At 46.2% G+C, this 24,885-nt stretch overlaps 4 protein-coding genes across 5 annotated transcripts; 2 read left to right on the forward strand and 2 right to left on the reverse strand.

Moving 5' to 3' along the window:
- Positions 1–174: 174 nt before the first annotated feature.
- Positions 175–6,423, forward strand: hapstr1a (HUWE1 associated protein modifying stress responses a). The gene is made up of 5 exons (XM_030348236.1): positions 175–563; positions 1,499–1,579; positions 2,408–2,475; positions 2,628–2,838; positions 2,961–6,423. Exons 1-5 carry the CDS (start codon positions 368–370, stop codon positions 3,269–3,271), a joined length of 867 nt encoding a protein of 288 aa, XP_030204096.1. The 5' UTR covers positions 175–367; the 3' UTR covers positions 3,272–6,423.
- dctn5 (dynactin 5) lies at positions 6,377–9,848 on the reverse strand. Its single transcript, XM_030348237.1, has 6 exons — positions 9,655–9,848; positions 9,299–9,367; positions 9,067–9,185; positions 8,809–8,920; positions 8,116–8,218; positions 6,377–7,996 (listed from the first exon to the last, which is right to left on the reverse strand). Exons 1-6 carry the CDS (start codon positions 9,700–9,702, stop codon positions 7,899–7,901), a joined length of 549 nt encoding a protein of 182 aa, XP_030204097.1. The 5' UTR covers positions 9,703–9,848; the 3' UTR covers positions 6,377–7,898.
- Positions 9,849–10,339: 491 nt separating this feature from the next.
- Positions 10,340–17,025, forward strand: dus1l (dihydrouridine synthase 1-like (S. cerevisiae)). Of its 2 annotated transcripts, none has more exons than XM_030344040.1 (14): positions 10,340–10,447; positions 11,141–11,393; positions 11,859–11,967; positions 12,170–12,220; positions 12,318–12,430; positions 12,554–12,636; positions 12,725–12,828; positions 13,703–13,850; positions 14,103–14,199; positions 15,110–15,204; positions 15,507–15,673; positions 15,800–15,837; positions 16,026–16,101; positions 16,355–17,025. In XM_030344040.1, the coding sequence occupies exons 2-14, from the start codon at positions 11,157–11,159 to the stop codon at positions 16,690–16,692; spliced, it is 1,656 nt and encodes a 551-aa protein (XP_030199900.1). In that variant the 5' UTR covers positions 10,340–10,447; positions 11,141–11,156; the 3' UTR covers positions 16,693–17,025. The 2 variants fall into 2 exon arrangements, with proteins under 2 accessions (XP_030199900.1, XP_030199907.1); XM_030344047.1 differs by having other exon boundaries at positions 10,347–10,447; positions 11,121–11,393.
- A 519-nt stretch (positions 17,026–17,544) lies between these two features.
- gps1 (G protein pathway suppressor 1) lies at positions 17,545–24,511 on the reverse strand. The gene is made up of 14 exons (XM_030344055.1): positions 24,439–24,511; positions 23,523–23,615; positions 22,150–22,331; positions 21,578–21,742; positions 21,253–21,388; positions 21,056–21,133; positions 20,838–20,898; positions 20,191–20,276; positions 19,712–19,806; positions 19,395–19,500; positions 18,909–18,989; positions 18,675–18,812; positions 18,183–18,317; positions 17,545–17,958 (listed from the first exon to the last, which is right to left on the reverse strand). The coding sequence occupies exons 1-14, from the start codon at positions 24,469–24,471 to the stop codon at positions 17,884–17,886; spliced, it is 1,464 nt and encodes a 487-aa protein (XP_030199915.1). The 5' UTR covers positions 24,472–24,511; the 3' UTR covers positions 17,545–17,883.
- Positions 24,512–24,885: the final 374 nt, after the last annotated feature.

Consider the following 24,885-nt stretch of genomic DNA (forward strand, 5'->3'; position numbering starts at 1 on the left):
TATAAGCTTTCGTGTTTTCTGGAGAGGATCTTTTGTGTCATTTCGTGACGGGCGCCGAAATGGCCCAATCAAATGTGGAACTGGATTTCCAGGCCCGCCCCGTACACCGCAACTCCAGCCAATCACCCGTGAAGGGGTGGGCTTTAAACCATAGCGTGTTCGTCAGCCGTATATATACCCCAGTGTCTGCAAGTAAAAAATAGTTGAGGCTCTTTGCTGATAATAGGAGAGTCTGATGATTGTTGATATAAGCAGTGAAAACATTAATAACCGGAATGAATTTAAGGACATAAATGTACATAATCCGTAGTCCTATTTTTATTTTTCAACATTAAATAATACATTTCTATAAGGTTTGGGGTGGTAAATGGAGGAGAAGAAGGAAGACGGAGACTCGGAGATTCAGGAACACGGACCCGAGCATTGGTTCTCAAAATGGGAGCGGCAGTGTTTGGCCGAAGCGGAGCAAAGGGAGCCAAACGAAGAAGAGGCCGATAACGACCAAGAGAAGCTGTGGCATCTCTTTCAAAACTCGGCTACTGCTGTTGCACAATTATACAAAGGTTCTAGTCCTTTTTTTTTGTTTACTACCATAGCTAGCTTTTAGCTAGTTTCAGCAGCGCTAGCAAGCTAGCCACACACTACAATTGACGTCCACTTGCAATAGAAAGTCAACTAGGCTAACCAGCTAGCCTGTGATGTGTAGCAGCTGACTTTGTCAAAGCTAATTTTAGCTTGCGTTAGCAATATTTGGCGCTGTCCACCTCCTTAACCTCGTATTGCTGTATTGCTTACACGAAACAGTTCCCCAACAGCGGTTAACGTTTAACCACGTTGCTATTAGAACTTTAAGCACTATTGTGTAGTACAACAATATAAAACACTGTTTACCAACGCTGTAAGTATCCGGCAAAATTACAAAATGGCGATGGTAACAACAATCATTGCTACGCGACATTGCTTACTGACAGCTTGCACTGGTACATTTCGTTTCGTCTTATTTTCTATTGGACGTCGTTGTACTTGGCTATATGAATAATCTTGCCAGATTAACTGAAGACAGGCGTTGGAGTATGTTGATGACTCGAAACTGAAAGGTTTGACGATACTTGGTACATTCTCTGCAACGTACAGCAAGGGTTAGAATCGAACAAAATGGCGAGGAAATTGCCTGTCTCTTGTGGACAGACCAAGATAAACAGTCTGCATTTCATTCTACCAGGGCAGCCATTCTAGCTAAACTGAAGGCAATACTTGTAAGGGCAATATTCATTGATTGTGGTGAACTTCTCAAGCAACCCGCAATCCCATCCAGCACACAGTATGTGTATTCAAATGTTGCAAAACAAAGTACATTAAACCTAGCCTCTCGTCGAACAAACTTCGTTTTGATTGTGTCAGTTTTACCTTTTATAGTATTGGCAAAATGTCTACAGGAAAAAAGTATTTATAATACGTCCTCTCTCAGACTTAATGATTTACTTCCCGTTCCCCACAGATAGAGTATGTCACCAACAAGGTCTTTCGTTGTGGGTGCCATTTCAGAATGCTGCTACAGCAGTAACAAACCTCTACAAAGGTAACGGTTTTTAACTTTTTGTTCTGAATATCGAGTCAAACATTCTATTTTAGCTGTTTTGGCTACACAGTGAAAACTGCCCCGGCAAACTAGTCACACTGTATATTCAGCTGACTACTAATGACAGAATTGTATATAATCATGTTTTCGTTTTGTGGATCAACAAGATGGAACCATACTATTTTTATCTGAATGTATAAAATGGCTTGTCAATTATACGTCATGGTGCTGTAGGTAAGATTTGAGAGTTATGAGAGAGAGCCAGGTTTTGTAACTAGACCAAATGAAAGTCCGTGCCCTCTGCTCCTTCCTTTTTTGTACTTTCTCTGCCATTGAGAAGTGTTGCCTTAGAAGCACCTGTGATTGACAAGCAAAATTAATTCTCAGAAGCAATCAAGGAAAGGATGCCCTGATTGGTCAGAATGACCCTAGGGGTTTCTAACATCGAAATGGGGTCATAAAGAGGCAGAGGCAAGCACCTTGAAACAGATTTTCTCTTTGCTAATTGAAGTCACTAATAGCTAATGAATGGCAAGGCCTTTTCTAACCATTAACACCAAAATAATATAGTTTTCTAAGAAACAGAATATAGAAGAACAACAAAGAATATAACAGAATGCAGAAGAACAACGCCTCTCTCTCCCTTCTTAAGTTTCTCCCATTCAAAAGCGATAGTCAAGCACCTGTGAACGACAGGCAAGATGCTCTGATTGGTGCAGGAAATCCACACTCAAAGGAGCAGTGATCAGTCTTATCAGAATATGAATATGTAAAGATGCACGATTTCTGGTCGTTTTTTAAGCTTTTTCATGTTTTTGTTTTTACCAGAAAGCGTGGAGTCCCACCAGAGGAGCTTTGATCTGGGCATCCAGCTCGGTCACCAACGCCGCAACAAGGTTGTTCTCCTCTTCCCGTTACTCCGTCGACAGACCTCTGTCAATGCCATTATTCTGTATGTGATCGTAGATGTGATCCTCGTTCAGTTGATCAGATCACGGTGAGGCGTGCAGGTAGACTTCTGCTGATGGACGCTTTGATCTGCTCACAGGATGTTTTGGCGTGGGTGAAGAAGCGCCGGAGAACCATCCGTCGGGAGGACTTGATCAGCTTCCTCTGTGGCAAAGCGCCTCCGCCCAGGAGCAGCCGGACCAACCCGCGGCTGGCCGTGCTCGCCCCCAGCCGCGCCAGCCCCTCGCCCGAGACGGGCTCCTCGGTGGAGACGGACCTCCAGCCGTTCAGGGAGGCTATCGCGCTACACGGTAAGAGGAGGCCCCTCACGGTGGTACTGCCAAACCTTTCAGGGCCGTATGGCTCCTGTTGCGTCACTGGTCTAGAACTACCTGTATTCAGCTCACTAACGACCCCCCCCCGTCCCCTCCAGGCCTCAGCGGAGCCATGGCCAGTATCAGCGTGCGCTCCGGGCCCCCAAGCTCCCCCACCCACGGGAGCGGCGGCGGCGGCGGCGGCGGGGCCGGCGGAGGGGCGGGGCCGGTGTGTCGGGGGGGCAGGCGCAACGGCCTCCACGACGTGGACCTGAACACTTTCATCGCCGAGGAGATGGCGCTGCACCTGGACTCGACCGGCTCAGCGGCGGTGGCCGGCGGAGGCGTGGGCGCCAGGAAACGGAACTCCACCCAGTGTAGTGATGTCATCACAGACTCACCGACCCACAAACGGAACCGGATGCTCTAAGGGGACGGGGCGCTCTGCGGGCCTGGGGCAGGGGCCACGGCTTTGGTGTGGCATGGATGAGCTGGAAACAAACTCGGTGGGCTGTTAGCGAATCTGGGGCTGGAACGAGCCAACGGGATGTGTCGGTATCTTTTATTTTGTGAGGCTGAATGAGGTTCCCCGTCCCCCTTCCCCTACATCCTGCTGTGGAGATCGCACTCTGGGTTTCTCAATGGACTAAGAATAGAGGGTGCTGAACGAGATGCATACAGTCTCACTGAGTGTCCAGAATAACACGACTGAATGGAGCAATCGGAAAGGAGAAGGTAAAAGGGACGTGTGTAGCCTCCATCGGCGAGAAAGGTAGAGTGGGCAGGACGACCTTACTGCACCACGCCCAGAGCCACTCCACCTTCTCCTGATCATTAACCGGACAACCATCCCCCCAACCCCACCCTCTTAAGGATGGAAACTCCACCCATCAAGGACACCAAGGCTGATGTTTCACTCTGTGACGCGGAAGTTCTTCAAACCTCAGAACAACATGTAGGCAGTCCCATCTCATCCTTGTTCCGTTTTATCTCCTTTTTTATATGGCTGAATGGCAGGAACTTCTGGTCGTCCGTTACAAGTCACAACCATCAAATCTTGAAAATCGACAATGCACGTCGACACTATTGATCCGATTGGCAGAGAAGAATGCTCTGTGAGCCGGTAGTAGCAAACTTCAGCCCTCCAGCTACAAAGTGCAGGCTTTTGACATTTTATCTACCACTGTCTGCCAAGATACTTCAATAGTCATATGAATTTGGCTTTGCCAGATTTTTTTTTTCCAACTACCAGTGTTTAACTTTGTTTGTTGCCACCGTTATGGACAGTTTAAATTCACCTTTTTGTGAATGGGTTCCTTTTTTTAAATTCTTATTTGAAGGGTTCGAAGAAACCTCTGTAGTCCCAGCCCTTGTGACCCCGCCCCCAACATTACAATGCAGCTGCTGGTTTATGTGACGTGTGAATATTCAAAATGACATTTGCAATAATCGGATTCTTTGCACTTATCTTTCACCCCTAAGGCCGTGTTCACATCTAGCGTTTTTTGGAATAGGGAAAAGTTGAGCCGACCGTTTTTCCAAAAAAAAAATAAAAGCTGGCAGCGTTTCTTTTCCCTAAAAGCGCAGAGAACGTTTTTTCTATCGCCTAGCAACGAACCCATTCTAGACCCGACGTTACTCGCCTACTACGTATCCAGGCTAGAGCCCATTAGACATGTCATAGAACTCGACATGTTCTGTAATTAAAACTATTAATCGCTCCACCTGCACTTTCCCGAGTGATTTGTCCATCATCGTTTCTTGTTTTGACAGTTGAGCGTTGTGTCCATGATCCGCTTGTGATTGGTCAGTTGCCCAACAGATGCCTGACGTCGGCCGCTTTCTTCCTGAAAGTTGAACTTTTTTCAACGCTCTGTACGCTGGGAGAGGCGTTTAAAAAAAAACGGCCGTGACTTTTTCCAGAAACGCTCTGCTCCATAGGAATATAATGTAAAACAAGCGCTGGCAGATTTAAAAAAAAACTCTAGATGTGAACACGGCCTAACTCATCAAAACAGTTCAACTCTTGCATTATAAGTATGTTGCAGGGTTCCTCAGCCGATACAATGCATTAGCCGTGTTCCTGGCGTGGTGGTTGGTTTAGAATGAACCATCTGACACAAGTGGTGCCCTAGTTGAAACCACTGCCCAACTCAGCACAGGCTCAAGTAATCCTTATTGGGAGATAATTGATAAGCAATGCAAAAGAACCCAGACACCCACGAGTGCTTACCCAACAAACCATCCCCTTAATTTATCAAAGCTTTAAGGTGAGGAGAGCAGAAGAGAAAAGTGCATTGGAAAAGTTATGCTAAGATACTTGTCTTGGTATAAAGTGGAGTACATAGGATGGATTTTCCAAGAAAGTTTTGCCGTAACAACAAAGATTTACGGCTGAATGGCGTGCTGAAATCAAAGCGTTGTCACGGAACCAACGAAACCTCAGAAGACCTGAATTCACAAGATTAAAAAGTATGCCCTAATCACATGTGTGCAGTGCAACTTCTCATCACGCAATGCTATTATATATTTATATAATGTCAATGCCATGCCATTTTAACGCCTCATACAACGCCCAACTTAAGACTTGTTTAATTCCCTTCAAAGTTTATATCTGGTACATTGTTATTTTATTGTATGCCAAACTTGAACTGGTTACATGTTGATCAAAATATTCAATGCATGTTTAGGCTTTTTGTAAATCTATCATTATTGCATAATAGCAAATAAATCTGGTATTAAATGGAACATGGGAAGTGATCATGTTACTGAAAATATGTTGGCACATGCTGTGAAGGGATCTAGACAAGTAAACTTGAAATGGGATCGTTGCAGGATACAGACGCCTCATTAATGGTGTCAAGCAGCCAGTAATGGAGCAGGACAGAGGTGCAATTTTAAGAATCTTTGCCATGAAAATCATTTGTGTGTGCGTGTTACAAAGTGTAGAATCATGCTGCTTAAGATGATGCTATGCTAAAAGGAGGATTGAATTTAGAAGACAATTCCAACAGGGCATTTGATCTAGCTGTACTTGGGTTTAATCGACTGTTAAAACACCATGGCATGACCTCTGATGTTCAGCTACATCCATTAAGCTCTTGGTACATAGTTCAAAGTAGACATTTCTCAAATAGTAAATGGGTGGGGAAATTTGGGGCATACTTACAAGAAGCAGCTGTGATTCACACCCCCTGAAGTATGTTGAGATTATCTACTTGGTCTCGACAGGCTTTTCCTAATAGGGTTTTAGCATCTGTTCAATTAACACTTGCCTTCCTGCCCATGCCCACTAATGACCTGGGCAACAGATTTTATTTCCCATTCTTCACCTCCCCGAACCAGTCAGAGGTCTTCATCACATCTGTCCCTAAAAGGCCCACTCATGCCACGACTCTCTGGAGCCAACACTATTATCAGCGCTTTCTTGATACTTATTTGTTAAAAAATATTGCTAATCTATATACTTAACATTTAGGTGTTGGTATGATATATGTTGTTCACATTGTGAAATAAATAAAACTAAACCATTGAATTGCAATTTGATGTACTATGTTTAATAAAAAAATGAGGAAATCTCAAGCTTCTTGCTGATTATTTGGCAACTGCAATAAAACACTGAATTCCAGAGTAGGCCTTATCCAGACTGGCGAATCTACAATATTTATCAATGTTCACTGCTGTTGGAAGTGACTTTTAGGATCTTTGTAAATATTTACAATTGATATTGCTTAAAAACATTGTTTAATATTGAGTGCTCAAATAATCATGTCATAAATACTAGTTCCGATCTTGATAGAAATCCAATTAGTATAGCCCTTTACAGTCTATGCTATGGACGCAAGCCAATAGATGGCAATGGAGCATTAATCTATTTCCAAAGCAGTTTCAGATTTGTGCCTTTAAAAACAACGCTAAATTTACGTATCCCACGAGTCTGTTGTAAATGTACAAACTTGTCGAGCGGTTTTTAATAAGTGGTTATTAAACAGACAAAATTGAAACTGCCTAGGCTAATTTACACCAATTGTTATTACTTGAAAGAAAACATGGCCAATATTAAATAATCGCTATTCAATAAAAGATTAGTAGTGTTCAACAGGAACAACCAGAGAGTGTTTCTCAACGATATCCACTGCATTCCTGTGAGTCATTCCAGTCAATTTAAGGACCTGCCCTGTGACATTGTGATATGGCAAGTGGGAGTGTGCACCCAGTTTCATGCTGGATAGATCCGTCTACTATCCTGCCAAGGGGAATGTACCAAGTGGTACGATTTAAATGGCTAATCACATTCACACCTTGTGGTAAAATAGGGGCCCTTTAATGTGACAACAATGAAAATGGTTTCAATCTACGTTCAAGTTGGGACTAAGCTATGACAACAATTCAGCCCCATTTACCGGTTGGTCCATAAATTAAGAAAAGGGCTAAACCTAATACAAGCCTTGCCCCATCAGTCCTCGGTCCACTTTATATCTTATGTGCTACTATTATTCTACTTGCCACTTCTCCCCATCATCTTCTGCCAAATCTGTCAAATGAATAGACATACAATGTACATTTATATCCGTAGCAGGTTGAGAAAGGTAACGACCAATGTAAGCAGAAAATAAATAACATCACTTGTTTTCAAGCAAATTAGCAAATCCTGATGGTTGAATCAAATACTAGGAGATAAATTCACCGTGGGCACCTGTAAGCTCCACTAAGGATAATGACACGTCAAACAAAGTTATACAAAGCAGAAAATGTATCATTTGAAAAAAATCAAGCCTTACGCAATCAATACATTTGAAAGATTAAAAAGTACAAGTATCCATCCAAAATAAGCAGGGAAAAACAAGGATGACGGCTGCTTTTCAACGTGCTTTTCCTCCAAACAAAGCGGTTCATTGACGTTGAACTTTGTGCAAACCACTGCTGCCCAAGGCAACTGGGAGCACCGAACAGAAGAAGCGGGGAAAAGTTATTACATTTGCATGTGACTATGGTGTGATTATTCCAAGGTTCCTAGGTTCTTGAGGTGGTGGTGGGGGTGGTGGTGATGGTGATGATTAGATTTGGCTGAGGGGCAGGAACTTCTGGTAGTAGCTTTTGGTCACGTCTATCATCAGGTCTTGTGTGCATTCGGGGAGCTCCCCAGAGAATAGCCCTGCAACGGTGGGGTTACGGATGTGGGAATGAAAGAGGGTTCAGTGTTTGCACGGCAAAAATCAGACGCATCAGACAGAAGTACTTCTGGTGGGCGTGTGCGTGTGTTTGTGTGAAGACCTGGGCAGCCGGAGAATACGGTGAAGGGCGGCACCACGGTCTCAGGGGGCAGCACCGTGTTGTCGAGGATCTTACAGCAGTCCTTCAGCACGCAACGGCGGCCCTGCAGACACCAGGATAAACTAATATGAATACACGGAGGTGCATTGCAGCAATCTTTGGGACATTAAGAATATCATTATTTTTATTGGCAAACAAATTCTATAAATAAAGCACAACATGTCAAACCCAATCCACATGCCCCATTTCTATTCGTTATTGGAGCAGCTTCTGGGCAAAGCAAGTCTGTTTATCTGCTTGGTTCTCTGAAAATGTTGCATTCAGCAGGACTTGCCTACCCTGCTGCTAGATACAGGTTATCTTCTCACTGAACAACACAAGGAACCTAGTGTTCCTCAACGGGACCATTTAAACAGAGGTTTTTCTTTCTTCATAGGGCAAGTATGTCCCCCTTTAGTGTATTAATATATATTAGCCTATATATATATATATATATATATATATATATATATAGATAGAGAGATATAGATAGAGAGATATAGATAGAGAGATTTATACAGATATAAAGTATTGGTATATAATAAAGGTGGCAATGTGTGAAAAAATTGGGACTTGGTGTGCAAAGACCTAATAAGGTAAAACATCTGGATTTATTTTAGAAAAACTATATACTTATACATTAACCACACTTACTATGACACAGTTCTTTCCAATGTGAACGTAGGAGCCTATCTGAGCGGCATTGACAACACAGTCTTCCTCGATGAACACATGGTCCCCTATATGCAGAGGGAAAAAAGCAACTCTGCACATGGAAAGAAGAGGTGTGAGGTAGAAAGAGGAAAAAGGAAAATAATGTGTTAGTTGAGATAGAGGAGAGAGAGACACTTAAAATGCATCATCTGACTGTATTTCAGTACACCTCAACCAGCACTGAATAGCGTCACTCACCCTTTGCTGAACTTTTTGAAAGGTGGTCTGATCACGCTTCGGCTCTTGACAACACAATGTCTTCCCACCCTAACATTGGCCAAATCACCTCTGATGATGCAGTCGTTCATTACAATAGTCTGAAAGGAGAAAGACACAGATAGATCTTGTTAAAGTCACTGTCGCTTACATGAGGTCTTGTATCACTTACATAGCCATTTGTTGGCTCAGATGTTTTCTTGTTCATCCTCACTTTTCCATTGAGTACAATGTTCTGGCTTCCACATAGCACAGACTGTCTGCTCACTTTGTTGCCTGAAGCCTGCAAAAAGAGCAACAACCATTAGGAACCAAGAACCATGTTGGATAACCATGCATTAAGCATATCATGAATGAGTAACATACATACCAAATACCTAAAGGGTAAAAATATATACGTATATATACATATACATTTGCACATGTATCTAACACGAAAATAGCCACATCTAACACTAATAACTCAAATAAACATATATTTGAGCAACGCAGAATACTGTCAGCTTTATAAAGCTACAGATTAACTAACCCTTAAAAATAGCAATGCAAGATGCTGGGCGACAACATTACCGTTTCAATATATTCTGCTTTGTTATACAGGATTTCAGATAATTCCATATCGATGTATTTGTAATGGGATAAACCTTATGATATCGGCGATCTTCTAATAATAACAAACAGTATTATACTCTGAAATGCAGCTAGTATTGCGTTGCAGTAACCGCTCCCTTCTTCCGACAGGAGTGTGACCCTTCTTTGGTTCCGGTACACAATCCAATACTCTATCCGTTTGTAGTTTTTTTTTTCTTTCTTTCCACAGCGATCATTTATATATTTTGAGAGAATTTGTGTTTAATAATGTATGATCGACATATGTAATTTTTAATTTTTTTAAAAGCTGAAAGTTTTCTGTTTTTTAACTGTTCTCATATGGGTAAATTACCATGAGCACATTTTCAAAGACGTTTTAGTTATTTAGTATTAAAATGAAACATACAAAATAAAGAAAAAAATCACTGCTTAAACGTATATGCCTACAGATAATCCTATTAAGAATGTAAACAGATCTAGAAGCTGTTTGTTTAGATGTAGCCTTATAAATGCAATTTAAAAAATCGATTGATACTAGGCATTGAAATCAAGTTTATGTTTGTTTTGAATCATATAATGGACTATGAAACCATACACTGTGAAATACAGTTTCAATGTTGTGCTCCACGTGGACTGAAAGTTGTTTGCGCTGTTGGTTTCCTATCGGTAACATTTGAACGCTACACTCATTGGGAAAACTCATTTGGAAAAGGCTGTATGCTGCAGTTTAGTTAAAAAGCCACTGCTCACCCTTGTGCCACAACTAACACAGGTAAATACGGCTAGACTACTGTATATTGAGAGAGAGAGAGAGAGAGAGAGAGAGAGAGAGAGAGAGAGAGAGAGAGAGAGAGAGAGAGAGAGAGAGAGAGAGAGAGAGAGAGAGAGACAGAGACAGAGAGACAGAGAGAGAGAGACAGAGAGCTCTATATATAGATATAGATATTAAACGTATTATGTTGGTAAAAAAAGGAATGACAAATCATAAGTGATGAACATTATTGATTTGTTTGTTGTTGACTGTTTTATTATGAAAGCTATCTCTGCCAGTTCTGCGTCCTCTTCAAGGGATGCATCATGTGCGCACCTCGTCCGCTGTGGCTATCGCTAACATCTAAATTAGGAATAACTTATTAGTGTCAACCTTATACGTATAACGTACTACTTGATTACGTATTGCTGCTCTGTGAGCTCAGTTGCAAGGAGTTCAAGATGACTATAAATAAGCTGTCAGTCGTGTTTTCAACAGTCAAACCAGTCAAACCAGACCGTTATATCTAGAAAATGAAGCGTGCCTTATGAACATTTAAAAGCGACATAGCGTTGATGTTATGACGTTACTCATACTACGCTGTACTCAAACAGTACGTGAGGCTACTTGGGATTGTAGTTTATGTATACACTATTCATTATGTTCTGCCCAACACATCTGCCCAACAAAAAAGTAAGAATAGTTTCCATCAAGGTGCAAGGCTCCCGTGATGCCTAAGCTCCAAGGGTTGGAGTTCTGGAGAACGACGCTGCGAGAGGCACGGTATGTCGTGGCCCCCATGGTGGACCAGAGTGAGCTGGCCTGGCGGCTGCTGAGCCGCCGTCACGGAGCACAGCTGTGCTACACTCCTATGCTGCATGCCCAGGTGTTTGTCCGCGATGCCAACTACAGGAGGGATAACTTTTATTCCGAGGTCTGCGCTGAGGACCGACCGCTCATCACACAGGTCAGTATTGACAGAAGAATTGTGTTTACATGTCACCCACCGGTACCCGCTAACTGGTGAGCTTGGTCCAAAGAGGTACAGACTATAGAAGCAGTACACAAGTTAACATTTATGGGAAGCAGACGGGACAATATTGCAAACTGGATCAGTCGACATCAGCACCACTAAATGAATGAACAAAGGCCAAATTACCTTCTCTGATATCGACTTTCACTCCGAGGAAAATGGGCAATCATCGAAGATGTAGAATAACCTCCCACCATCCCCGACCTCACCTGATGTAGGGGACGTAGATCAACATAAGATTGAACATTCCTCAGGACACATGGACTACACCTAAGCATTGTAATCAGTTTGTCATCATGCACACCGTAACAGTTAAGTCAATTAAACCCAATTTTTCTTGATCGTGTGCGGAGGGCCTCCCTCACATATCTGGTCCGTGCGTTGTGCTTTGTGTGGCAGTTCTGTGCCAACGACCCGGAGGTCTTCCTGAAGGCGGCCCTGCTGGTCCAGGAACACTGCGACGCCATCGACCTTAACCTGGGCTGCCCTCAGATGATCGCTAAGAGAGGTACTCCCGGCGCCACCCTGGGGTCCGCTGCGTAGGACCGGAGCCTTTTCCTTTGGGCTAGAAGCCCTGCTAATGCTTTGGTAGCATGTTGCCACGACCCACTGAAACGTACCTCGCCGTAGTGCCTGTAGAAGGACTTATGGATGTGAATTGATTGAGCGTCTTGAGTCCAGCTGTATGATTTGAGGATGCTCCCCTCTAGGGCACTACGGGGTGTTCCTCCAAGACGAATGGGATCTGCTGGAGAAAATGGGTGAGTTAAGACCCCGGAGGGAGAAACGATGGCAGAAAGGTGATAAGAGGTTGATCAAACTAATGGTGAACATTTGATCTGCTCGATCGGCTCGTAGTGAAGCTGGCCCATGAAAAGCTGTCTGTGCCGATCACTTGCAAGATCCGCGTGTTCCAGGACGTAGAGAGGACCGTGGGCTACGCACAGATGCTTGAGAAAGCAGGCTGTCAGGTACGGAGAGTGCTAGTTCAGAACAAACAGAACAGAACAGAGATATTTACGACTTAACCTCTTTACTATGATTAAACAAAATGTTTCTGCAGTTCAAATTAGAGCCATTCCACATGTTTTCAGCTGCTGACGGTACATGGCCGCACCAAAGACCAGAGGGGCCCTCTGACGGGGATAGCCGACTGGGAACACATCAAGGCCGTACGGTGAGTCGTTCTGTTCTTCTACGCTGGCCCCGGCCTGCTGACACACGCAGGATTCTCTTTGCATTGTTTTTGGGTTTCTTTCCCGCAGGAAGGCCGTGAACATCCCCGTGTTTGCTAATGGTAACATACAGCATCTGAGCGACGTGGAGCGATGCATCGAGGAGACGGGGGTCCACGGCGTCATGAGCGCAGGTGAATTATTGTTGTTATTATTAGGGGGTCGTATCCGTAGGAATCCTATTGTGTTGGTTAGTATGACCAACACTCAAGCTGAGTGTCAGAGGAGGCAGCTTCTCATGCCCTACGACCTTCCCCATCGGGACAATGGCCATTCTCTGATAGATAGTGCCTACTTGTACAAGACATTTCCATTCTTCTGTGTCTCAAAGAGTAGTGCTTTGCCTGAGGTTGTAGAGTTTTCTGACTATCAAAAGAAAATTGCTGGTCCATGAAAGAAAGTTGGCTGCATTTTTGTTGGCATGTATTCTAGGTGGCTTACTATTACAGATAGTGGATGTAGTATTTGATGATACGTGTATATATATTGGATGTATTCTATGATACAGTAGATGGTGGATGTGGTATCCTATGATAGTTAGTGGACGTCTCTTTTGCTAGATTATGCTTTCTCGTTAAAAAAAAATTAATCTCCAACTGTGGGTACATCAGTAGCTCAATGAGTAGAGCAGACGGCAGCAAGGCAGAGAGTCCTTGGGTCGATCCCACCAGGAAAGAAACGGCTGAAGAAACAGCTTGTCTGGAGTCGTTGGGTGTTCTGGCTTGATTAGGGGCACCACCTCACACTGAGTCATTTGGCAGAAGGGGCGAGTTGCGGCTGTCACTTCTAGTGACCTACAGCAGTTGCCTCGATGAATCCTGTGATTGACAGGCAAGATGGAATCCCCGAACCAATCGGGGAAGGGATGCCCTGATTGGTCATCAACGACCCGGGAGCAGTCTATAATATGGATTGGCTCACTCAGAGGCAGGCGGTCAACCAGAACCAGAACTTCTCAAAGCGCATTTAACTCACCGACCGTTGATGGATTCATCCTTTGTGGTCCAGAGGGGAACCTCCACAACCCAGCGCTGTTCGAGGGGAGCAGCCCCCCCGTGTGGGAGATGGCGGAGGAGTACCTGGAGGTGGTGAAGGAGCATCCCCCCAGCACCCAGTCCTTCGTGCGCGCCCACCTCTTCAAGCTGTGGCACCACACGTATGTAAGCCCGAGGGTTAAGAATGACGCATGCGGGTGTTTGGTGCCGCTTGTACTTTTTTCCGGTAGGCAGTCCAAACATGAAGCCAAGAGAGAAGTTGAAAGTGCTCTTGATGGTGGTCTTTTCACTAAGCGCAATGCCTAGGAGTAACTGTGTGTGTGTGTGTGTGTGTGTGTGTGTGTGTGTGTGTGTGTGTGTGTGTGTGTGTGTGTGTGTGTGTGTGTGTGTGTGTGTGTGTGTGTGTCACACAGACTGCAGATCCACCAGGACCTCCGGGAGGAGCTGGGCAAGGTGAAGAGCATCGAGGGGATGGCGGAGGTCAGCCGACAGCTGCGACTGCGTTGCCAGGTAAGAGCTCACCTGCAGGGAGGAGTCGTGGCTGGGAGACCCCCCGGGGCTGTGGTCCACGGCCATCAAAGTGGACGCAAAGATCAAACACACTTTGATCTGCTGCTTAAAGAGCAACTTGCAGGGGATGTATCTAGCAAACGAAACGGTACATTTGACCTCAGGGAATTTTAAATGCGTCTGGACTCGTTTCTGTAATGCTGTGTGCAATCACATAGCATTAGAGAAGTAGATATTATAACATGTGCGCGAGTGCTTATGGTAAATATGTGTGGGATTGGGATGGATAAATGGGTGGATTGTGGTCCCATTTCCTAATGGGGGTAATGTCAGAGCCAGAACACCGATGAGGAGACAAAATGGACTCAACCAGAGGCAATAAATACGCATGATTTTAGGAAAAGTTTGAACTGGGTCAGATTTGATCAAAAGCCTGGAGGAAGGCTTGAGTGGACAGCAAGACGAACCGCAAGATCCAGGGCTTGGAGCCTTGAGGCGGTTCAACATTCAGGAGTTATATGTGTAGTACACATTATTGTCCTCCGCACTTTGAGGTCCCTTGATCTATAATATCAGGACTAAATGGTGAGGCTCCTCTCTCCTGATGGCAGGAGAGAAGCTACCTCATCATCTGAACATTGCTCTCAACACTATGATTCTACTTGCTATCCACTCTATCTCAAGCTTGTCTTCCCAGAAGTTACCTCACGTTCAAGTTTGTGTATTTTGGTCTGAGTGTGAGTCTTAAAAAAAGCACGAAATGTTGGTATTTGCGATCGATTGGCCTCATACTTCCCCGATATTTAAATGAAGTGGTCATCCTTCACGCCGCTCTGTGAATAATCAGCTGGTCCAGGCCTCCTAGAGGACGACAGCGGCTGTAGGCTGACATTGTGTGCTTTCCTTGCAGGAGGAGATCGCCAGAGAGAAGGAGGGGGTCGCGGTGAGGCCTCAGGGGGACCTCCCCTTCCCTCACTGGAGGTGCCAGCCATACATCAGACCACCGTGAGTCAACATCGACTTATTGTGGATCATTCTAATGGAATATTCATAGACGGTTGTCCCAAAAAGCCACTTGACTCTTGCTCTCCGATCCCTCTGGCCTTTTGGTTATATTTGGATTCTAATGGCAACATGTGTGTCACGTAGGTTTGTACCCTGACATGGGGATTAACTTGTCTCTTAATAAGTCTTGATGAAAGAATTATCCGTCTGAAAAGCTTGGTCCCAAATATGAAAAGAAAACATTGGAAAATCAATCAAATTTAAAAGGAAGGGCCGCATTGATCTTCGTTGTTTCTCTCCAGGCCTAAAGAGTTGGACCCAAACGGTAAGAGCGAGTGCTCAGAGGTGAGGATCACGAGTCAGAAGAGGGCGCTGGAGGACTCTGACGGGACCCCTGACGTCCTGTCCAAAAACAAGCAGAAGAAGCAGGCCCGCAACCCCTACAAGAACTGGGACCCTGAGAGCAGGCGTGAGTCCCGTCGGCCCTCGGTGTCACGCTTGTAGATAACGTATGAGGCCAGAGATGATCGGAATCATATCGGCAAACTTGAGTTCATGGAGTCGATGATACATTTATCTCTTTTCATCCCTGCAGCAAAGTACTTGATGTGTGACCAGTGTGGCCACCCAAAGGTAAAGGGATTAAAGCATTCTAACTATATTGATACGTTGGGAAAAAAGCGTTGAGTGTTGTGCATCTGATAAAAAGAATAGATGACCACGAGCGTGGGTCGGGATATGAAGCTAACGGTGTCCTCCTCAGGGATATGAAGCTAACGGTGTCCTCCTCAGGGATATGAAGCTAACGGTGTCCTCCTCAGGGAAAGAAGTGCGTGTTCGACATGTGTCGCGCGTGCTGCAAGAAGAAGGCCTACAAGGACGTGGCCGACTGCCCAGGTCAGTGGAGGGAAACACACCGCACACCAGTACACACTGGGCGTGGTCATACCAGAGCTTTGTATTGGATACATAGATGGGACATGATGAACAATGGTCAATAGGACGTGTTCGTTCCATGTGACGCGCCACTTTAGAGGTATTTGGTGACCCCGGAGACGTCTGTTTGTCCAACATGAGCTCAAGTAGTTATTTCTTGAACACAACCGACATAGAAATGTGTATTAATTGATTCTGTGTGCGCACCGCCCAGGCCACGATATCCGGTTCAAGACCAAAGCAGACCGACGGAAAGCAGAGGAGGAGGAGAGGGAGGAGAGGGAGGGCAGCCCCCAGGAGACGGACCCCCACGGCGGCCCCCAGGAGACGGACCCCCACGGCGGCCCCCAGGAGACGGACCCCCTGGACGGCCCCCAGGAGACGGACCCCCTGGACGGCCCCCAGGAGACGGACCCCCACGGCGGCCCCCAGGAGACGGACCCCCTGGACGGCCCCCAGGAGACGGACCCCCTGGACGGCCCCCAGGTCCTCCCGAGACACAGACCACAGAGCGGGGCCGGGCGGCCCCCTAGGGGCCACACGTCTCCATGAGGACCCGCACTCCCGTTCATATTCATGACATCACATTATCATCTCCCGGATTATGGCTATAAAACTGTTACACGTCTTTGGTCTGTGGACGTCTTTTATTTTCGTTTTCTTCATTCATTAAAAACGAAGTCAAATCCAGCATTCCCAGTCGTGCTCTCTGAACATGGCGTTCAGGAGCTTAAATGTATCTCCCAACGTTAGACCACCTGATGCCTACCTGTGTTAACATTAGGATGTGTAGGCCAGTCCCGGGTTCAGTGTTGTGGCAGAGTGTGGAGTTTAACGCAGATCTAAAACCAATAAACGGTATCCTACCGCTCCGGTTTCACCTCAGGTGTGTCAAAGCAGAGTGGGTCCCTGTACAAATGGCACCGACCTGTGAGCATGGTGAACAGATGTTCAACTGTGGCGGGAATTCTGGACTTGATGTGGGCTGTGACCAGTGGTTGAGTGTTTCATGATGATGGGCGAAGGCTTGGCGCCCTTCGGGCTGCAGACTAGTGACTACCAGGTCGCATCCATCAACAAAGTTACAAGTAGGACGGTTGATAAATCAACTTACTACACGTCAACACGCAACACTTAAATGTCTGCTTTTCTAACACTAGTTTGTAAACAGACGCCTCTGACAGCTGCTGCCTCTGATCGTGACCAATGCTGACCGGCTTATGGCTGCTGAACAGCACACATTCTGTAACGCCATGGATCTCACAATGAGCCCACTCAACCAAATGGTCAACCATCACTAAACCCCACTTGATTTATTTGATCCTTTTCCACTAAGGTTGAAATATTGTGTGTTTGACCCTGGTTTGGGGTAACCAAACCAGGGATGAAGAACAGCGAGTCTGGTAAACGTTTTGCGACATTTATTTTAAAAGCTCATTCTGTTGAGGTCTCGAACGGTGATGCGTATTGTTAGGTCACAACTAAAGTGCATCTCTTAACATACAACAGCAGCGGGTCTGCTGCCAACCACCTGCCAAACAACATTCTTTTAACAATGATGCATAATAAGTTCATGATAAACCGATGCAACTATATTATCGGACGAATTTATGGTCCTTTCGTTATGCATTAGCTCCAATACCGGGATAGTAACATTTTGGGCATCGACCATGGCAGCGTCCGAATTAGAGAGGGCGTGACTCTTGTTGAATTTAGACAAAGTCTTCCGTCTTCGGGACCTCTTCACATGTTTGTGCTCATCCGGGTTTGGCTGTTGGCGGGCGTGAGCTCTCCCTGGCTGCCCTCCCGCGGTGGGGACTGAAAACACATGTGTGTACATTTTCACATTCGTTACGCATCCGTTATGCTTTCTTTAATTCTTTGGGGAAAAAGTACAAAAATTATAATTGGATGTAATACAATTTCGCATGGACGTGTTTAACGCATCATCAGCACAAAGCAAATCATAGCTCTTTGTGACTGCAGTCTCAATGCGGTCTGGGGAAGACCCTGTTCAACTCGGATCAGTCATCTTGGGTCACCTTGACGTGGATCTGGTTTCGCAGCACAGCTGCTCGGAGGATCATGGCTTTGGCCCGTCTCTGGAACTCCTTGCCCATGATCAGTGACTTCTCAAACGTGGTGCTCCTCTGGTCCACGTCCCGCGCGTACAGGATCTAGAACACGGGGGATCCGTCACTTCAGAGAACCGGGGTTGCTATGATGGAAGGGTTTAGCCACTACCATCCACGCTGAAGTTCAACGCCTTTAAATTTGGTTTAAACCAAGGTCTAAAAAAGGGGCTGCAGGAACTATTTGAGGGTTATGGACATGGTGGCATTTTTGGAAACAATCCCCGACTTTTTTCAAGGGCACGAGATTAAGACTAGTCATAAGATACTGGAGCCCACGCAGGAGTGCCTGCGATGTTTCACCCCCAGACATACCATCTACCTCTCGAATCCTTCCTACAGCGCCTCTAAGGTGTAGATCGTGAGGGCAGCTCCGCCCACAGGCCTCAGACGCGCCGTTACCTTGCTGTGGGAGTCAATGCGTGCGTTGATGAGGCCCTCGAGGATGAGCTGAGTCAGCTCGTCCTCCAGCGCCGCCACTGAAGTGTTGAAGGCCTGCGCCATCTTGGTCATGTCCGCAGACGCGTACGGGCTGAAGTACTACAGGAGAACACACGGACCTCGGTAAGGACCTCACAGTCCACATCGAATGGACCCAGGGTGTGGACGTGAGGGTGAGGGTCGGGCCCTCCTCACCTGTATCAGGGCTCGGTTCCTGATCTGGGTGTACAGCGTCCTCACGTGGGGGGCCAGGTAGATGTCCAGCAGTAGGTTGTCCTGACGGGAGGAGAGCATCATTACATCACACTGCGGCGGAGGCAGAGCTACTCAAACCCCGTCCGAGGGCTGTGGGTCTGAGGCCCACGTCTGCAATCCACAAGGGGGCATGCTTGAGCAAGAGGCCGAGCCTAAACCTGTTCCTTAATAACATGCGTCTCAATTCAAGGTCAAAGGGACTGACATGAATTCAAATTGAGGTCCGCACTTTTTAGTTGAGGGGCACTGTTTAATTATAAACAAATAATCCAAATGTCTAGAGAATAAAGAGATGAAATACTTTTGCAATGGCCGTTCCATATGCAAAGGTAAATGATACATCACATGAAACATTAACTCTCTGTGTATGTTACTTGAGTCTTCTATGGGTTACGTTCCAGTGCTGGGCGTTGATGTCGGTCTTACCTTCATTTCATCCAGCAGTTTGAGACAAGAGGCGTACTTTGATTCATAAAACTTGAAGATGATGTCGCGGATCTGGGGCTCCAGCTCCAAGAACAGTTTGAAGGAGCTGAGGGGGATGGAAAAGATTATTTAAAAAGGAAGGATCATTTTACTGAATACGTTTTAGTGCACCATTGGTTAAATTACATTTAGACGCCCTATTCTGGAAAACATCCAAGTTAAGTTGAAACAAATCCTGAACCACTGCAGAGCGATGTGACTGGGTCAACCTGGGTCAACACGCTCAGCGTCTGCCCTGGTGAGGAGGGGGGTCTGACCTGCTGGAGATGACGTTGCGTTGGAGCTCCTGTCGGTCGAACGTCGCCAGGGCGCACATGCCTCCATACACCGCCACGTTGCTGGGGGACAAGAGCTGGGGCGGGGGAACACAGGGGAGCAGTCAGTCGCTCTGTCGACTGGTTCCATCTGCCCAGTCTGAACCGTACAACAGCTTCTGGGAGACGTGGATTTGTCCTGTTTTTCCTTGCGTAGCATACTGCATTAGCACCCCGTTGCTCTCACTGCTGTCCTTCTGACACGGGTGACAAAACCAAAATGTGTCCCAAGGGCTCGTGCTGATGTAACCGGTGTTAACCAGGTACCGATAGGACCAAACTAGCTGCATGGAGGAGCTAGTGACCCCACCGTGCACCCTTGGTTCAGTCATGGAGAGCATGCCCAGCCCCGACCCCGAACATCCCTTGTCCTGATGGTCTGGGAGGGGAACAGGAACGGGGGCAGCTATAAATAACCTCACCTCTGGGAAGTCGCAGTGGTCGAAGGACGTCTGGAGGAAGCACTTGGCCGCGGCCTTGTACTTGTGGGACGCCAGCTCTGCCAGACCTGGAGCATGAAGGCAACACCTTACATTTAGATCGACGTTTAGGGCTTTAGCAGACGCTTCTACCCAAAGCGACTTACAATAAGTACATTTGTCAGAAGGAGTTCAACAATATATCGCTGTGGGTACAGAAAGGATGTTCATAGAACCAAGTGCAAATACTAACACCGTGGTCAGCTACACTCTGAACTATCCCTTCAATCCTTGCTATGTATTCATATAAGCAGTATTATTATAATTATTATTATTATTATTATTATTTTGTCGGAGCAGAAAGCACTGCTTAAAGTACTGGGACTTAAACCAAACAGGGTTTTAGGAGAACACCATTCCTGCACCAAGCTGTGGACTGTAGTCTCTGCAGAGATGGATATAGGTGTTACCAAGCTGGAGAAAAGTGTACCCTACATGTTTTGACGTGATGGTAGCGTTTACAGTGAAAATAGAATCCTGAGGAGCTTTACAGCAAACAGAACGGTATCCATACGACTGGTCCGCATCACTCACAGGTGCCTTTTGGAAGCTATAGCGATGAAAGTCTGGGCGATGAAAGGTTTCCTTACCTGCAGCACATTTTAACTTGGCAAGAACCGCCTGGTTTTGACTATCTCGTTCTCCTCTTTGCTTTACGACAAAACACACACACACACACACACAAATACACAATTAAAGGCATGAAGTCAACAGTCATGAAGTGACCAAACTGGTCAAACAGAAAAACTAAACAGGAAGGTTGTCTCTGAGAGCAGTCATGCGTATTGTGAAGCGGCCTGGTACGAACCTCTGCGATCTCGGGCGTGGACTCGGCCTTGCTGACGTAGCTCAGCACGTGGGACCAGTTCTGGAGGTAAACACTGACCTGGGGAGGAGAGAACAACCTCAGGGTCTGGTCACAAAACAGAAAATCCAACCTCTGGGATTCTTTAAATTCCCTGGTGTAACATGGAACACTGGGTGTAGATTGACCACGGGCCTGACCTTGATGACGTTAAGACACATGTTGATGACGTGCTTGGCGCTGGTGCAGTAGTCTCTGGCTCTGGAGTAGCACTTGAGTGCGTTGCTTAGGTCGCCGCAGTCCAGGTAGTGATCCCCCAAGTCATCATGACCCCTCCTGGAGGGAGGGGGAGACACAAGGATGAGGACGGAAGGAGAAGAAAGGCCCGCCACACACACACACACACACACACACACACACACACACACACACACACACACACACACACACACACACACACACACACACACACACACACACACACACACGATGTCTGCATCCTGGGTGTCCAGCTGGAAGCCCAACCTGATGCTCTCTTTGATGGAGTTGCCCTTGTAGTTCTTGAGGTCGGTGTCCAGCTTCTCCAGCTTCAGCAAGGCTTTCTTCCGGGTGGATTCGGCCCAGGCCGTGTCCAGCGGCGGAGGCACCACGGCCCCTTCTGCCGCCGCCTCGGCCTCCCCGGGGGCTTCTCTGAGGGGGGCAACCAGCACAGCACGAGGGTTAGAGAGAGGGAGGGAGGGAGGGAGGGAGGGAGGGAGGGAGGGAGGGAGGGATGGATTGATGGATGCGTTTTGCAGCCAAAGGTCAGCCACTTCAAATTAATGTTGAAAAGTTTTGCATTTGAGAAAAACGAATGGTGACATATGACCCCATCAGGGGTGAGTGGGAGTAACCGTTACAGGCCGCTTTGAACATCTTCTGACATCACGAGTGGGCGCGTCCACCTAGATATATGACGGACACGCCCACTTGTAATGTCAGAAGAGGACGGTTTTCAAAACGGCTTGTACCGGCTAATCACACTCACACCGGGTGGTGCAATACGTCCCCCTCAACAGGACGTCTGACATTCTGTCAGTCGGCTGACCCGAGCCCACCTCGTGGCCTCGGCCAGCTTGCGGTGGACCTCCTCGTACGAGTCCACGTTGAAGGTCCTCTGGACGAAGGAGAGCGCCATCTTGAGGGCCTCGACGCGGAGCTGCGGGCAGTGCTCCGCGATGAACTGCAGCCGCTCGATGCGCATGAAGCCGCTGTAGCTGGAGGCGTACTGCTCCAGGTCCTACACGGGACGGACAGCAGAGAGGTGAACAACATTAGCATGAAGCCGCTGTAGCTGGAGGCGTACTGCTCCAGGTCCTACACGGGTCGGACAGCAGAGAGGTGAACAACATTAGCATGAAGCCGCTGTAGCTGGAGGCGTACTGCTCCAGGTCCTACACGGGACGGACAGCAGAGAGGTGAACAACATTAGCATGAAGCCGCTGTAGCTGGAGGCGTACTGCTCCAGGTCCTACACGGGACGGACAGCAGAGAGGTGAACAACATTAGCATGAAGCCGCTGTAGCTGGAGGCGTACTGCTCCAGGTCCTACACGGGACGACCGGAACAGCATCGAGGTGAGCCAAGGAAGGCAAGAGGGCACGCACACAACTAGAAGAACATTAGCGTGAATGGAGAAGGGCCGTACTTTCTGTGTGTGTGTTCTGAGCTTAGTGGATTCGTGTTAAAGTATTTTTACATTAGGGGTTCTTACCCTAACAACAAGACGAGCATGAGGCAATCTAAACCACAACAACCCTCCACCCATCCATACTGATTAAATCAAGTGTATTCGTTTGGCAAAACTGGATACGGATCGTATGATTTACTAATTCCAATTGCGGTGCGGAACAAACCGCAATGGTCCGCTTTAAATGGACCTTTGGTGCAGTGCGGTTCGCTTTGGGTGTAAATGTGATCCATCCCAACCCAAGGAAGCGAGGACTGCAGCGCACGTGTACCGTCCCTTTCAGCTCCATAACTGTCATTATTTGATCGTTGTAGGGGTTGAATGAAAAATTATTGGACGGAACATTCGTGTTCAATGTAAAAAGGATCTTAAATGTGACCTATAGTTTTACATTTACTAACTCAATACAATTCATAAATCTAACAAGGAACACTTTGCTCCTCCCTGCTGTCACAGACGATGACTTCATTTTGGAAGTAGCAACTGGCACAACACAGGCCACCGTAGTCAGTGGAAGGGGAGGTGTGAGGGGGGGGGGGGGGGGGGGGGGGGGGGTTCAGTCGGTGGCAAAATGCAACCTCATTGCTAGATGCTCCTCAGTTCTACACCCTGGACCTTTCATTTGAATCATAAACCACAATTATTTAAGACGCATTCAGCGTCTTAAATTATTTAAGACGCAACAAGCATGCTTATTAAAGAGGTACTGTATACGGTTTACATATAAACGTATAGACGTACCAGTGTTGGGTTCTCCACTACGAAGTTGATGTCTGGAGCATTCTGCTGGTCCTCTTGGGGGTCTGCGTCTATCTGCATGGGCTCCACTGGGCCCTGGAGGTTCACCCCCAACAGAGGTTATGGGGAAGCAGATGCGTGCCTGTCCTGTTGCTGCCCTCTGGCTTAACGCATACACTATACATATTCTTACCTTATATTCAAAGCCATCCTGGTCGGACATGTTACCATACTAATCACATCCCACCCAGATAGTTATCTGCTACGGAGACATTCATTATGTACTATATGTTAGCTTCTAAAAACGTTTAGAAGACCACTTGTATTGTAATAGATATAACATAATATATCACATACATATTGTCATGTAGTTTAAGCTCTGCCTAGTGTTGTTATACGCCAATTAGCATTCCTATTTCCTATCTTGAGTTTTGAGATTCTTGTTAATGATGTGGTATAGACAATCTAATCAAATGGGGGGAGGTATCGATTAACAAAGCAAGTTACAGCTATCAACATTAGAAAGCTCCATTAGCTAGCGTGTCAAGTGTGTACACACAAAGTAAGCTAGCCAACGTTAGCTTCAGGAGGAACCAAAATGTGTTGTTCTTGCTTTCATGTGGTCAGACTAAGACGCAAAGACGATTTTAAACACGTGTAATCCTGAGGATATTGCTTTTTGTCACGTTTATGAATACACACATCTGCTAGCTGGACTGCAAATGCTAGATAACTTAGGACGCCTGTGGTAGCCTAACGTTAGCGTTCTAGGCAATTCAACGACAGCTAAACTGCTATGTATGAGTCAGGCTACGAGGCACGGGTTATTTAGTGTGAATGCACAGTGCACCATTACCTATTGATTTAAAATCTGTGTCTCACGATAGACATGAAAATAATAATACATTTTGACAACTACCTGAAAGTTGAAGACCTGCACAGGCAACGGCATCTCCGGGATTTGCGACTTTTGTCCACCAGGTGGCGTTGTGCTGCAGTATTATAATAAGGAGGCGGTCGTTGTGATTTATTGAAGCATATATGTAGCAAAATTCAAATGGCAATGCAATTTGCAATTATATTATGCAATTGACAATTCATTATGCAATTTGATAATGTAATTTGTAAATACGTTATTCAAAGTGTATTTTACTATGCAAAGGGTCAATTCAATCCTAAATTAAATTTGCAAAAGTTATAGCAATGAAAATAGTATAACATTTCGTCAAATTCTTTGAGTTCCTTTATTCAAATTTAAAAGCTATAGCGTCCCCGTGATTGCAATCCACTTCGCCACGCTCCGTGGGGAGCGATATTCAAATGAGATTTCAATCCGCAAAACGCTTTGCAAAAGATTTGGCAAAAC

This window comes from Gadus morhua, chromosome 2, assembly GCF_902167405.1.
Source record: "Gadus morhua chromosome 2, gadMor3.0, whole genome shotgun sequence".
NCBI lineage: Eukaryota > Metazoa > Chordata > Actinopteri > Gadiformes > Gadidae > Gadus > Gadus morhua.

Coding starts and splice junctions, on each gene's coding strand:
- hapstr1a (XM_030348236.1), top strand. CDS start 368: ATGGAGGAGAAGAAGGAAGACGGAGACTCGGAGATTCAGGAACACGGA. Junction 564..1,498: donor TGTTGCACAATTATACAAAG/GTTCTAGTCCTT, acceptor CGTTCCCCACAG/ATAGAGTATGTCACCAACAA. Junction 2,476..2,627: donor GTCACCAACGCCGCAACAAG/GTTGTTCTCCTC, acceptor ATCTGCTCACAG/GATGTTTTGGCGTGGGTGAA.
- dctn5 (XM_030348237.1), bottom strand. CDS start 9,702: ATGGAATTATCTGAAATCCTGTATAACAAAGCAGAATATATTGAAACG. Junction 9,368..9,654: donor AAGCAGAATATATTGAAACG/GTAATGTTGTCG, acceptor CTCTTTTTGCAG/GCTTCAGGCAACAAAGTGAG. Junction 8,219..8,808: donor TTGGAAAGAACTGTGTCATA/GTAAGTGTGGTT, acceptor TGGTGTCTGCAG/GGCCGCCGTTGCGTGCTGAA.
- dus1l (XM_030344040.1), top strand. CDS start 11,157: ATGCCTAAGCTCCAAGGGTTGGAGTTCTGGAGAACGACGCTGCGAGAG. Junction 12,637..12,724: donor GAACACATCAAGGCCGTACG/GTGAGTCGTTCT, acceptor TCTTTCCCGCAG/GAAGGCCGTGAACATCCCCG. Junction 15,838..16,025: donor ACCAGTGTGGCCACCCAAAG/GTAAAGGGATTA, acceptor TGTCCTCCTCAG/GGAAAGAAGTGCGTGTTCGA.
- gps1 (XM_030344055.1), bottom strand. CDS start 24,471: ATGCCGTTGCCTGTGCAGGTCTTCAACTTTCAG. Junction 20,277..20,837: donor CAAGTTAAAATGTGCTGCAG/GTAAGGAAACCT, acceptor TTCATGCTCCAG/GTCTGGCAGAGCTGGCGTCC. Junction 19,501..19,711: donor CGCAACGTCATCTCCAGCAG/GTCAGACCCCCC, acceptor CATCCCCCTCAG/CTCCTTCAAACTGTTCTTGG.